The 14,112-nt window shown below is 45.9% G+C and overlaps 2 protein-coding genes and 1 long non-coding RNA gene across 3 annotated transcripts in view; 2 read left to right on the top strand and 1 right to left on the bottom strand.

Annotated features, from left to right (window-relative positions):
* Nucleotides 1-14,112, top strand: part of LOC140417955 (uncharacterized) — a 72,391-nt gene that overhangs the window by 9,113 nt on the left and 49,166 nt on the right. The window lies entirely within an intron of this gene.
* On the bottom strand, nucleotides 4,815-9,469 carry LOC140421933 (uncharacterized). Its single transcript, XM_072506916.1, has 2 exons — nucleotides 9,358-9,469; nucleotides 4,815-6,757 (listed from the first exon to the last, which is right to left on the bottom strand). The coding sequence occupies exon 2, from the start codon at nucleotides 6,397-6,399 to the stop codon at nucleotides 5,392-5,394; it is 1,008 nt and encodes a 335-aa protein (XP_072363017.1). The 5' UTR covers nucleotides 6,400-6,757; nucleotides 9,358-9,469; the 3' UTR covers nucleotides 4,815-5,391.
* On the top strand, nucleotides 9,521-11,295 carry LOC140421974 (uncharacterized). The gene is made up of 2 exons (XR_011947188.1): nucleotides 9,521-9,669; nucleotides 10,928-11,295. It is a non-coding gene; the product is annotated as an uncharacterized lncRNA (long non-coding RNA).

Raw genomic sequence — 14,112 nt, 5'->3', positions numbered from 1 at the left:
GGCTGACTTGGGCTGACTAACTATTTGAAATTGTATAAATGATGATGATTCCCTTTGTTCAGTGGAGAGGTATCTGCCTTTGCCCAGAGGCTTACTCCCCGCCGGTGTTACAACAATAAACTGTTTTGTGTTTGAAGCAGACCTGAATGTCGAGGGATTCTTTTGGATTCATTCCCGCTCACAGGAGCATAACCTACTTTTGTATTCAATTCCCCTCACAATAAACAATAACATTCTATTAGCTTTCCTAATTACTTGCTGTACCTGTATACTCGCCTTTTGTGATTCATGCTCTTGGACACCCAGATCCCTCTGAATCTCAGAGCTCTGCAATCTCTCACCGTTTAGATAAGAAGCTTTTTTATTCTTCCTGCCAAAATGGACAATTTCACATTTTCCCACATTATTCTCCATTTTGCATATTTTTTCCACTCACTTAACCTATCTATATCACCTTGTAACCTCCTTATGTCCTCTTCACAATTCACTTTCCTACTTTTCTTTGTATCATTGGAACATAGGAGCAGGACTTGGCCATTCAGCCCATCGAGCCTGCGCCAACATTCAATACAATCATGGCTGATCATCCACTTGAGTGAGTCTGTGTGAGTGAGTGAGTGAGTGATTGAGTGAGTATGTGGGAGTGAGTGAGTGATTCTGTGTGAGTGAGTGAGTGAGTGATTGAGTGAGTCTGTGTGAGTGAGTGAGTCTGTGTGAGTGAGTGAGTGAGTCTGTGTGAGTGAGTGAGTGAGTCTGTGTGAGTGAGTGAGTGAGTCTGGGTCCCCCACACTATCCCCATATCCCTTTGTGTTATTGCTATTTAGAAATCTGTCAGTCTCTGCTTTAAACACACTCAATGACTGAGCTTCCACAGCCCTCTGGGGTAGAGAATTCCAAAGATTCACAACACTCGGAGTAAAAAAATGTCTCCTCCGAGACCGGTCCTAAGTGGCTTCCCCCTTATTTTGAAATTGTGTCCACTGGTTCCAGACTCCCCAACCAGGGGAAACATCTCACCTGCACCTCCCCTGTCTATTCCTTTCAGTATTTTGTAGGTTTCATTGTGATCACTTCTCATTATTTGACACTAGAGAATACAGGCCAGGTTTCTCCAATCTCTCCTCTAAGGGCAGTCCTGCCATCCCCGGAACAAGTCTGGTGAACCTTTGTTGCCCTTTCCCTCTGGCGACAAGGGCAGTAAAACTGCACACAGTCCTCCAGCTGCGGTCTGACCAAGGTTCTACACAACAGGTACATTCTGGACAGTCTCACGACTTTGTGTTTATTTTATCCTGGATAGTATGGGGGAGGCGGTGGCCTAGTGGTATTGCCACTGGACTAGTAATCCAGAGACCCAGGTATTATTCTGGGGTTCGAATCCCACCAGGACAGATGGTGAGATTTTAATTCAATAAAAATTTGGAATTAAAAGTCTAATGATGACCATGAAACCATTGTCAATTGTTGTAAAAACCCATCTGTTTTACTAATGTCCTTCAGTGAAAGAAATCTGCCATCCTTACCTGGTCTGGCCCACACGTGACTCCAGAGCCACACAGATGTGGTTGACTCTTAACTGTCCCCCACTGTAATGACCTAGCAAGCCACTCAGTTCAAGGGCAATTATGAATGGGTAACAAATGCTGACCCAGCCCGTGATGTCTCCATCCCAAGAAAAGAGTTTTATCAGGTGGATCTAAAATAAATACATTTGTCTCGGTTCCATTGAGTCTACAGCACAGGGCCAGGCCAGTCGGCTCAATTGGTCTCTGTCAGTATTTATGCTCCACATGAGCCTCCACCCAGCCCTCTTCATCTCCCCCCATCAGCATATCCTTCTATTCCTTTCTCCCTTGTCAAGATACAGCTGTTCATGCAGCATTCATGCTGTTCACCTCAACCACTCACTGTGGTAGCGAGTTCCACATTCTCACAACTCGCTGGATGAAGAGGTTTCACTTGAAATCCCTATTGGATTATTGAACCCCTGAAAATGGATTGAAAATGCACACAGCATTTGACAGAGATTGGATGAATTGTCAGCGCAGATGGGGCAGCACGGTGGTGCAGTGGTTAGCAGTGCTGCCTCACGGCGCCGAGGTCCCAGGTTCGATCCTGGCTCTGGGTCACTGACATGTGGAGTTTGCACATTCTCTTCGTGTTTGCGTGGGTTTCACCCCCACAATTGAAAGATGTGCAGGCTAGGTGGATTGGCCATGCTAAATTGCCCCTTAATTGGAAAAATGAATTGGGTACTCTAAATTTAAAAAAAAGAATTGTCAGCACGGATAGAGATAAATGTGTGTCCTGATAGACGTTACAGAGACTTGTTTGAAAGGGGACCAAGGCTGGAATCTAAATGTTGAAGGGTATTTGACATATTGGAATGCATGAAGCTCGGAAAAGATGATGGGATTGCTCCTGTTCATTAAGGATTACATTAGTTCAGGACAGAGAGATCAACTTAGCCTGACCGTTAAGGGTGTGGAATCAGCTTTGCTCGAGATAAGAACTAATAAGTTACAAGGTCTCTTGTGTGAGTAGTTAATGGGCCTCCTAACAGTAGTTACATTGTAGGTAGAGTGTACAGGAAGTATTAAATAAGGCTTGTAATTAATGTACCACAATAATCATGGGTGACTTTAGGCATCAGTTAGGACGATGAGCCTGACGAATATTAATCATGAGGAAGTGACACCACAATGAGAAACTGACATCACACATCAGCAAGGTGACCGATATCCTTCAGAGAGCAATCAGACAGTGATCGTGCGCCATTTAACCAATCAGGGACTGATCATGGGCTGCTTGGGCCAATCAGAACCACAGGAAACTACCAGCCATGCGTAGAGGTAGGTACTAGAAAGGGTTAATGAGCTACAATTCTTGAGCTCGGTGCACAACTCAACATGAAGTAAGAGGATAGACTTCAGTCAACAGAACAAGAGCCAGCTCCACAGTCACCTGGAAGCTGAGAGCTGGTGATCCAGAGTGAACGGACTGATCCACTGCCTTTGTTAATTATTGTGATTTTGTACTTATTACAATTAACTTAATAAATTCTGTGACAATATTCTTGTACCTGGAATGGTCTGTAACTAGTCAGGAGCTGCAGGTAACTTTCACAACACAGTCTGACGTGTAATTGATTTGAGTGTTACAATTGAGATTGGAGCCAAACCCGGATCTTACAATAGGATCGAATTTCACATTTCATTTGGGTATCCTGCACTAACAGTGATGGCTTTTGTAAACTCCTTTTACAGGATATTAGAAGGGGAGGAGTTACAGACAGAAATTTCACACCAAACATCACATCAAGATGTGACAGAGTCACTCGATTCATGGGAGCTGAATATCATCGACCTTTGAATTTAGAATGAGAAATGTTCGTCTGTTCTTCTGCTGAAAGAGATTCTTACACATCACTCAGTGTACAGACACTGAGCCAGGCTCATCCGAGTGAGGCATCACTAAAAAAATCCATTTTATATTTTGCAGCTCACCCAAAGATGGAAATTTCAGCACACATTTCTCCACCTTGTATTTTTTAATGTTTTGTTTGCCCGTTAAATATCCTCGACTTCTGGATGTTTCATTACAGAACTCAGCTCAAAGACATCAAAACTTGTATCCGGCCTTGCCTGTGGGCTCCATTCATCAATTCAACTTTGCAGCAGCTCAGTCCCAGCTTTGGAAACATCTTCATCTTTCTGTGAGGCCCTGGCCCCATTGACTGTGACAGGGTTCATACTGTCTCCCTGAGATTGTTGATGTAAAGTCACGTCAGACCCCCACACTGCCCGATTTCCAATCCAATTTATTTAAAGGTCCCAGAAGCCTGGCTCCAACCTTAAATGTCGTTCTGATCCTGTCAGTAACATTATTTTGGAACTCACTAGTACCACCACATAGGCAGCCATCAACATGCATCATAAAGATGCCCGAGAGTTTCCTGCCTTCGTACCAATAAAGCACGGCAGCTTCTGCCTTCAGGTAGGGACAACCTGACTTGGACAAAACTGATCTAACTGAGAAGTGCCATACACTTGAAACATTGTTCAAAACATAGACAAACTTATTGAACTTCCAAAGTCTTCGATCTCCATCTGGCACCGTTGGTGGTTGCAGAAACACTGCCCTCTGGAGGAGATCCCCCAGCGCAAATGCAGCTTTTATGTTTCTTGACTGAAGGTTCCGAGAAAATGTCACGAAAAGGGCCAAAGAAATTTCAAATTTACCTTTCCCGCTGTGGGTGAGTCCACTCTGACCACTTTCTCTCCAAAGATTTCTTCAAATTCCCGCGTCACTGACCTCACCTTGGGCCTTATAAGTTCCATCTGGTTGGACCTTTTCTGTGCAGATCCATCGATGTGATGATGCTGGCTGACCCCTATCTGGGACCTCTGAACACACGCCAAACTCTGTCCAACTGCCTAACTCTTTCTGTTTTACCTCCCGTACGCCTTTATCCCCTCATATTTTGGCAGCTACAAAACCCTCTCGGTCACGGGGACTTCAGTATCGCCCCCAAACATATCCTTGGTGTAAAACCGACAATTCCCTGCCTGAAATGTTCCAGTTATTGAAATTGCATTGAATGGATGTCAAAGAAACAGACCAGAAACAGCTCCCTGAGGTTCTGAGGAGTCCCCAGTGGTCAGTCAAACTGAACTAAACACGGGTGGTATAAAACAAACAATACTCACCCCGGTATCTGCTGTCCACGGGGACTTTCCTTTAATCAGAGCCGTCAGTGGATCCTGTTCCTGACACCAGGTTGTTTTGGGACAAATGTCACTCGGAGTCTAGAGTTGGGTAAAGTTTGGGAATCTTTATTACAAACATGCAGGGAATGCTTCAGCGAACCGAAGCATCTCTGGGAGTAGTTACAATAACACACGTTTATACACAGTACAGTTGCTGCTGTTTTGTCTGTAAGTTAGTGGGAAAGTACAGGACGTACTTTAGCACCTTGATACTGCCGATACTTCCAGTCAAGGATGTTGGGGTCCCTGTCGGGACAGGAGATGTGTTGGTGAAATTTTGGCAGTACACTCGAGGTTGGCCTGGTTGAAGTCCCCGGCCACGATGAACAAGGCCTCCGGGTATTCTGCTTCATTGTTATTTATAACAGTGCGGTGTACAATTCATCAAGCGCCTTCTTCACTTCCGCCTGGGGTGGGATGTAGACCGCCGTGATGATGGCAGAAGAGAATTCCCATGGAAGGTAGTTTGGACGGCACTTCACAGTCGGGTATTCCAGATCCGGGGAGCAGTAGTTCGCCAGGGTCACCACGTCCGAGCACCAGGAGTTGGCGAGGAGACAAACACTTTCACCCACTCCAGGTTCAGTCCTGGATGTGATTAACAGCAGAATCTAACCCAACATCACTTGTGAACCCTTTGGTGTTTCAGCATGTTGGACGACTGAGTGAATCCCTCCCCACAGTGAGAGCAGGTGAATGGCTTCTTTCCAGTGTGAACTCGCTGGTGTCTCCGCAATCTGGATGATGTTTGAAACCTCTTTGTGCAGTGAGAGCAGCTGAACGGTCTCTCCTCAGTGTGAATGCGCTGGTGGGACATCAGTAGCTGAGCGCTTTTGAAACCCTTCCTGCAGTCAGAGCATTTAAAGGGCCTGCTCTTGGTGTGAGTGACATTGTGGCTACGCAGGTTGGATAATTGAGTGAATCCCATATCACACACAGTGCAGATGTACGGCTTCTCCCCGGTGTGAACTCGCTGGTGTCTCTGCAGGTGGGATAACTGAGTGAATCCCTTATCACACACAGTGCAGATGAACGGCTTCTCCCCGGTGTGAACTCTCTGGTGTCTCTGCAGGTGGGGTAACCGAGTAAATCCCTTATCACACACAGTGCAGATGAATGGTCTCTCCCCGGTGTGAACTCGCTGGTGGGTCTGCAGGTTGTGTAAATGAGTGAATCCCTTATCACACACAGTGCAGATGAATGGCCTCTCTCCGGTGTGAACTCGTTCGTGTCTCCGCAGGCTGCCAATGTCAGTGAATCCCTTATCACACTGAGAGCAGGTGAAAGGCCTCTCTCCAGTGTGGACTCTTTCGTGTCTCCGCAGGCTGCTAATGTCAGTGAATCCCTTATCACACACAGTGCAGATGAATGGCCTCTCCCCAGTGTGAACTCGTTCGTGTCTCCGCAGGCTGCCAATGTCAGTGAACCCCTTTTCACACACAGTGCAGATGAATGGCCTCTCCCCAGTGTGAATTCGTTCGTGTCGCCGCAGGCTGCCAATGGCAGTGAATCCCTTTAAACACTGAGAGGTGAACGACCTCTCTCCAGTGTGACTGTGTTGATGCCTTGCCAGCTCGTGTGGGGCTGTGAATCCCTTCCCACAATCCTCACATTTCCATGGTTTCTCCATGGTCCAGGTGATCTTGCGTCTCACCGCGTTGACCAATCAGTGAAGCCTCGTCCACACACAGAACACCTATACAGTCTCTCCCTGCTGTGAATGGTGTAGTACTTTTTCAGACTGTGTCACTGGTTAAAGCTCTTTCCACAGTCAGTGCTCTGTAACAGTCTCACACGGGTGTGTGTTTGTGTCTCAGTGCTTTTCCAGACACACTAATGTTTAAAATCTCGTGAAGCAGACAGAATAGACAAACATTTCTCCTTCTAGATTCAAAGGCCGATGATCCCAAGAATTGAGTTACTCAGTCAGTTCTTGATGTGATATTTAGTTTGAGATATCGGCCTCAAACTCCTCTCGTTCGAACTTCCTGCAAACAGATTTTACAATAGTAATCATTGTCAGGACAGGATAGAAACTCAGAACAGTCAATTCTAGTTTATATCGAACATTCTTTCCTCTCTCTTCCCCTGAAATGCTGTAAATCTCAATCCCACACACTCCAAGGCAGGCCAGCAGCACGGTTCAATTCCCGTAACAGCCTCCCCGAACAGGCGCCGGAATGTGACGACTAGGGGCTTTTCACAGTACCTTCATTTGAAGCCTACTTGTGACAATAAGCGATTTTCATTTCATTTTCATTGTATCTAATATTCACCCTCCCAATTCTCCTGAAGGTGCTGATTCAGGCTCATTGACAGATCCAAGCTCACTGCTTCCTGTCCTGGACACAGAGACCTGAAAATCTTCATGCAGGCTGCCAGACAGATATATGTTGATATTACTGGATGAAAAATGTGTGTAATATACAGATTGTATTCACTTATTTTCCCTCCCAGTTTTCGTGAAGGCGCTGATCAACAAATCTAAACTCACTAAAACCTGTACAAGAGTAGAGAATCTCCATATAAGTATATTTACTGATTAGAGGTAGGGAAATTCTGAGGAAGAATTTTATTTAGTCATGACAGGGAACTCACTGCCCACAAGGGTTGTGGAAGTCGAGATGATCAATAATTTAAAGTAAAATAGGATGGTTACTTGAAGAAAATAAACTTGCTGGTGAACAGGGATATCGAGGGGGAATGGCACTGACTGGATTGCTGTACAGAGAGTCAGCATTGAGTTGAGTTCCCAAATGGATTCTGTCAGTGCTGCAATGACTATAACTGGAAATATATAATGTAGGTACAGTACTACGTTACAAAAGTAGAAATAATAATCCATGTATTTTATTACAGAACCATCAATAATATCTACAATACATACCATATAACAACACTAGACATATCTCTGTCCAATATTAAATTTTTAAAAATTAATTTACGGGATATGGACAATGCTGGTCAGGCCAGCATTTATTGCCCTTCCCCAGTTGCCCTTCCGAAGTAGTGGTGAGCTGCCTTCTTGAACTGCTGCAGTCCTGGAGGTGTAGGTACATCCCCTGTGCTGTTAGGGAGGGAATTCCAGGATGTTGCCCCAGGGACAGTGAAGGAATGGCAATATATTTCCAAGTCAAGGTGGTGAGTAACTTGGAGGAGAACTTCCAGGTGGTGGGCTTCCCAGGTTTCTGCTGCTCTTGTCCTTCTAGATGGTAGTGGTTGTGGGTTTGGAAGTTGCTGTCTGAGGAACCTTTATGAGTTACTGCAGTGTATCTTGTAGATGGTATACACAGCTGCTACTGTTTGGAAAGTGGTGGAAGGTTTGAATGTTTATGGAAGGGGGTGCAATCAATTAGGCTGCTTTCTCCTGGATAGAGCTTCTTTGTTGTTGGAGCTGCACTCATCCAGCAAAGTGGAGCGCATTCGATTACACTCCTGACTTGTGCTTGTAGATGTCTGGTGGACAGGCTTTGGGGTATCAGGAAGCGTGTTACTCGTCGTAGGATTCCCAACCCTTGATCTGCCCTGGTAGCTACAGTATTAATATGGCTAGTCCAGTTCAGTTTTTGATCAATGGTAACCCCCAGGATGTTGGTTGTGTGGGTGTCAGCGATGGGAATGCCACTGAATGTCAAGGGGTGGTAGTTAGATCCTCTCTTTTCGAAGATGGTCATTGCCTGGCACTTGTGTAGCGCGAATGTAACTTGCCACTTATCAGCCCAAGTCTGGATATTGTCCAGGTCTTACTGAATTTGGACATGGACTGCTTCATTATCTGAGGAGTTGAGAATGGTGCTGAACATTGTGCAGTCATCCACAAACATCACCACTTCTCACCTTATGATGGAAGGGAGATCATTGATGAAACAGCTGAAGATGGTTGGGCCTAGGATACTGCCCTGAGGAACTCCTGCAGTGATGTCATGGAGCTGAGATGATTGACCTCCAATCACCACAACCATCTTCTTTTGTGCCAGGTATGACTCCAACCAGTGGAAAGTTATCCCCCGATTCCCATTGACTCCAGTTTAGCTGGGGCTCCTTGATGCCATACTAGGTCAAATGCTGCCTTGATGTCAAGGGGAGTCACTCTCACCTCACTTCTGGCATTCAGCTCTTTCGTCCAAGTTTGAACCAAGGATGTAATGAGGTCAGGAGCTGAGTGACCCTGCGGAACCCAAACTGAGCGTCCAGGAGCAGGTTATTGCAGAATGAGTGCCACTTAATAGGACCTTTGATGACTCCTTCCATCACTTTGCTGATGATGGAGAGTATTCCGACAGGGAAGTAACTGGCTGGGTTGGATTTGGCCTGTTTACTGACCCCATCAATGCCAGCCATCTCCTGGAGAAACCAGCCTTTAATTGTGAACATTAGGAAAGAGACCATCCTTTTAGCCAGACAAATAAATGTGTCAAGCTGAGGGAGCAAAGGGTGTCAATGTCTTTAAGCGAGAGAGAGCGACCTGGGCCAAGCTTTCCAGAGTCTGCACCCTCCCTGGATTCACTTCCTTTCCCTTCAGTTGCTGCAAGTGACCAATTAAAGGTGAGAATGAGAATAGGGGGAGAAAAGAAAGTGTTTTACTCACAGATGTTGGAGACAGAAGTCTCAGTCAGGGTTCAAGGAACAACAGCTTTGCTCCGCAGAAACCTCCTTTTCCAACTTCCGCATCTGATTAGCGGAGGGGCAGATTCTTTCCGGTCCTCCCAGTCTTTCCATTGGTGAACATCTGAGCGGAAAGGTCAGCGGAAGTGAGCTCTCCTGCGCATGCGGAGCTTCCCCTCTCCCTGAGACATGCGCAGTCCCGGGTCAGGGGAGGGGGATATGACCGACGGTCGGAACTGTCAGCCGGTTGCCTGGAAACCGTTTCGAGGATGTGTTGGGGAAGAGAGAACAAAGGGTGGGGACGGGGCTCGCGCGTCCGCGCGCCTGCGTGTGCGCACTAATGCATTGACGTCACCGCGGAGCGGATCGATTCCTATTGGCTGATTTAGAGGATGATCTCCTTTGTGATGTCACAATGTGGAGATTGGACAATGAGTTTCAGACTAAAACTTTCTCCTCTGGGCAACATCTGGGAATCAAATTAATGACTCCCCCTTTCAGAAGTTCATAATGTGGAGATGCCGGCGTTGGACTGGGGTGGGCACAGTAAGAAGTCTTACAACACCAGGTTAAAGTCCAACAGTTTTGTTTCGATGTCACTAGCTTTGGAGCGCTGCTCCTTCACCTGAGGAATAAACCTGTTGGACTTTAACCAGAAGTTCATAAGATATAGGAGCAGAATTAGGCCATTTGGCCCATCGAGTCTGCTCTGCCATTCGGTCATGGCTGATCTCATCCTGGCCTTATCTCCACTGTCCTGAGAGTTCTTCAGAACCATTGAACCCGATTAAAAATCTGTCCAACTCTAAATTTACTCACTGTCCCAGCTCCACCGCACTCTGGGGTAGTGAATTCCACATATTCACAGCCCTTGGGAGAAACAGTTTTTCCTCAACTCTGTTTTGAATAGGGCAGCACTGTGGACCAGTGGTTAGCACTGCTGTCTACGGTGCTGAGGACCTGGGTTCGATCCCGGCCCCGGGTCACTGCCTGTGGAATTTGCACTTTCTCCCCGTGTCTGCGTAGGTTTCACCCCCACAACCCATAGATGTGCAAAGTTGGTGAATTGGTCACACTAAATTGCCCCTTAATTGGAAGAAAAAATAATTGGTTACTCTAAAAAAAAAATTTTTTTTAATTAAAACTGTTTTGAATTTGCTACCGCTTTTCGTAAGACTATTACCTCTCGTTCTGGAATGCCCCACAAGAGGCAGCAGCGCTCCAAGTCTACTTTATCTTTCCATTTCTTTTCTCATCCTGAGGGGTCATTGGTAACTTGCAGCAACTGAAGAGAAAGGAAGTGAATCTAGTCGATATGTTCCACACATTTTGAGTTCAGTAATATAGACATATTTATGTCTGGCAGTCTGCATGGAGATGTTCAGGCCTCTCCAAGATGGGAAGCAGTGAGCAGGGATCTGTCAGTCAGCCTGAATCAGCACCTTTAGAGAATTAGGAGGATGAACATTACAGAGTGAGAATGGAGGGAGAGTGTGTTGGATGGAAACTAGAATTGCCTGTTCTCAATTTCCATTTATAAATTCCTTTTACAGGATATTAGATGAAGATTTGCAGAAAAAAAACGAACGTCACTTCAGGATTTGGAAGAGTCACTTGGTTTTTCAGGACCTGAATATCATCAGGAAAACTATCACTGCAAAAGACACATCTGGGGTTAAGGATTGCCAGTCAGGCGAAGGAACAGAATGGAAGTAAACACAGGAATGAAGAATCACATTGGGCTGGTTCCAGGAGAATTGAGTGACAACTTCAGCGACAAAACCATGGAGTGTGATTTTTGATTGTCTTAAAAGTAAAAGGGCAACATTCTATTTATAGTTTAAGGGATACGTTCCCTTTAAAAATAGTGTTTAGGCATTGTTGCTTCTAGTTTGTTGCAGTAAAAATCATAAAACATGATGTTTTTGTCTTATGTCTCATTAATTTGTTCACTGGGTATAGAATTTATCCTTTAAAATTCCTGATCTTTCAGAGATCTTACACAGTTGGTTTTGAGTCACAAGTTTCAACTTCCCATTCAGCCTCAGGCAACTTGCTGTCTCTTTGTTGCTCATGTCAATGACAGTCCAGTAACAGAGCTGAGGGCTGGAGATGCTGTGACCCATTGTAGGAGCTGGGATCAGTAGAAAGAAGAACCGTTGTTTCTGGTTGAGCTTTGTGTGAAGTGTCTGACCATGATGATATGTGCAATAGCTAACCAGGTAATATGTTGTGATGAGGGTTTAGAAACAGACCCTGGGTAGACGAGTTCAGTGAAGCTGTGGGCTCGTCAGCTGTCCAGTGAAACCAGGCATCCAACAGCCACAGAGACCTCGAATATTGGACACTGGGTTTAATCCTGTTCTGTATTAAACAGAAGACCTAGTTGATACTGGGTGACTGTGATATAGTTAATCTTACCCTTTATTCAAAATTGAATAACATTGATTCAAGTAAAGTAACTACCATGTCAATCTGTCAGTAAAGTGGTGTCAGTTCATGCAGATCCATGTCTGAACTAAATTCCATTACTTATTTTTGTTACTGACTAGACTGTCTCTCTCTTCTCTCCTCTCTCTCTCCTGCCTCTCTCAGTCTCTGGTGCTCCTTTCTCTCTGGTGCCTCTCACTCCCTCTGCTTCCTCTCTCTCCCTCTGTCTCTCTCAGCTGCCAATCACTCTCTCTCTTCAGTGCTTAGGAAGGCAGGTGGGATAGTTTCCTTTGGTAGCCGAGGGCTGAGATTATGAGAATAGGGAGATTGTGCTGGAACAGCATCAAACACCAGTTAGACCACAGCCATATTACATGAAGGATGTGATCACACGAGAGAGACTGCAGAGGAGATTTATTTATTTATTTATTTAAATTTAGAGTTCCCAATTAATTTTTCCAATTAAGGGGCAATTTATTTTGGCCAATCGACCTACCCTGCACAAGTTTGTGTTGTGGGGGCGAAACCCACGCAAACGGGGGGAGAATGTGCAAACTCCGCACGGACAGTGACCCAGAGTCGGGATCGAACCTGGGACCTCATGCTGCCTGCTGCAGAGGAGATTTATGATGATGTTACCAGGGATGGAGAATTTTAACTATGAGGAAATATTGGATCTCCCCAGTGTGAATTCGCCGGTGTACAGTGAGTTGCTCCGATCGCATGAATCTCGTCCCACAGTGAGAGCACCTGAACGGTCTCTCATCAGTGACCAAACTGATGGGGCATCAGTTCCCCGGACATTTTATAGAATTTCCCACAGTTTAGACATTTGAAAGGTCTGTCTTTAATAATAATAATCTCTATTGTCACAAGTAAGCTCACATTAACATTGCAATGAAGTGAAAAGCCCCAAGTCGCCACATTCTGCCGTCTGTTCGGGTACACGGAGGGAGAATTCAGAATGTCCAAATTACCCAACAGCACGTTAGATAAACTCGGTCAGTTCTCACTGGAACGACGGAGGTTGAGAGGTGAGCTGATAGAGGTCTACAAGATTATGAGTGGTATGGACAGAGTGGATAGTCAGATGCTCTTTCCTAGGGTAGGAGAGTCAAGTACTCGGGGACAGAGGTTTAAAGTGCACGGGGAAATGTTCAGAACAGATGTGCGGAGCAGGTTTTTTACACAGGGTGGGAAATATATGGAACGTGCTGCCTGGGGAGGTGGTGGGAGCAGGTACGGTAGCAGCATTTAAGGGACATCTAGATAAATATATGAAAATGGTGGGAATGGAAGGATATGGACTCCATAAGTGCAGACAGTTTTAGTTCAGGCAGGTACCAGGGTCGGTGCAGGCTTGGAGGGCCGAAGGGCCTGTTCCTGTGCTGTATTGTTCTCTGCTTTTTTTTATTTAGAGTACCCAATTCATCTTTTCAAATTAAGGGACAATTTAGCATGTTCAATCCACCTACCTGTACATCTTTTGGGTTGTGGGGGTGACACCCACGCAAACAAGGGGAGAATGTGCAAACTCCACACGGACAGTGACCCAGAGCTGGGATTGAACCTGGGACCTCGGTGCCATGAGACTGCAGTGCTACCACTGCGCCACCGTGTTGTTCTTGTATTGTTCTATGTTCACCTCTTTCGGGACTCGTGAGAGGAAACCGGAGCACCCGGAGGAAACCCCACGTGGACACGGGGAGAGCGTGCAGACTTCCCACAGACAGTGATCCAAGCCGGGAATCGAACCTGGGACCCCTAACCACTGTGCTACTGTACCACCCCAATATGATCCCACTAGTATTTCAGCAAGGCGGATTACTGCATGAATCCCTTCCCACAATCAGATGAATGGCCTCTCCCCAGTGTGAATTCGCTGGTGGGCAGTGAGTTGAGATGATCGCCTGAACCCAGTCCGACAGCGAGAACACCTGAACGGTCTCTCATCAGTGTGAATATGTTGATGGGACATCAGCTCCCAGGAGCCTTCATAACATTTCACATAGTCTGGGCACTCCCACAGTGCAGACATTTGAAAGGAATTTTGTCAGTGTGAACTTGCTGGTGTCTCAGCAGTGTGGATATATGAGTGAATCCCTTCCCACACTCAGTACAGGCAAATGGTCTCCCCTGGTGTGAACTCGCTGCTGTTTCAGTCGGTTGGATGAATCAGTAAATCCATTTCCACACGCACAGCAGGTGAACAGCTTCTCTCCAGTGTGAACCCGCTGTTGCGTCAGCAAGTTTATTGACCAAGTAGATCCCTTCCCACACACGGAGCAGATGAATGGTCTCTCCCCAG

The sequence above is a fragment of the Scyliorhinus torazame genome, chromosome 5 (genome assembly GCF_047496885.1).
Source record: "Scyliorhinus torazame isolate Kashiwa2021f chromosome 5, sScyTor2.1, whole genome shotgun sequence".
In the NCBI taxonomy this organism is placed as follows: Eukaryota; Metazoa; Chordata; class Chondrichthyes; order Carcharhiniformes; family Scyliorhinidae; genus Scyliorhinus; species Scyliorhinus torazame.
Note: the sequence above shows the minus strand (reverse complement) of the source record. Positions and strands in the feature narration are given on the sequence as shown.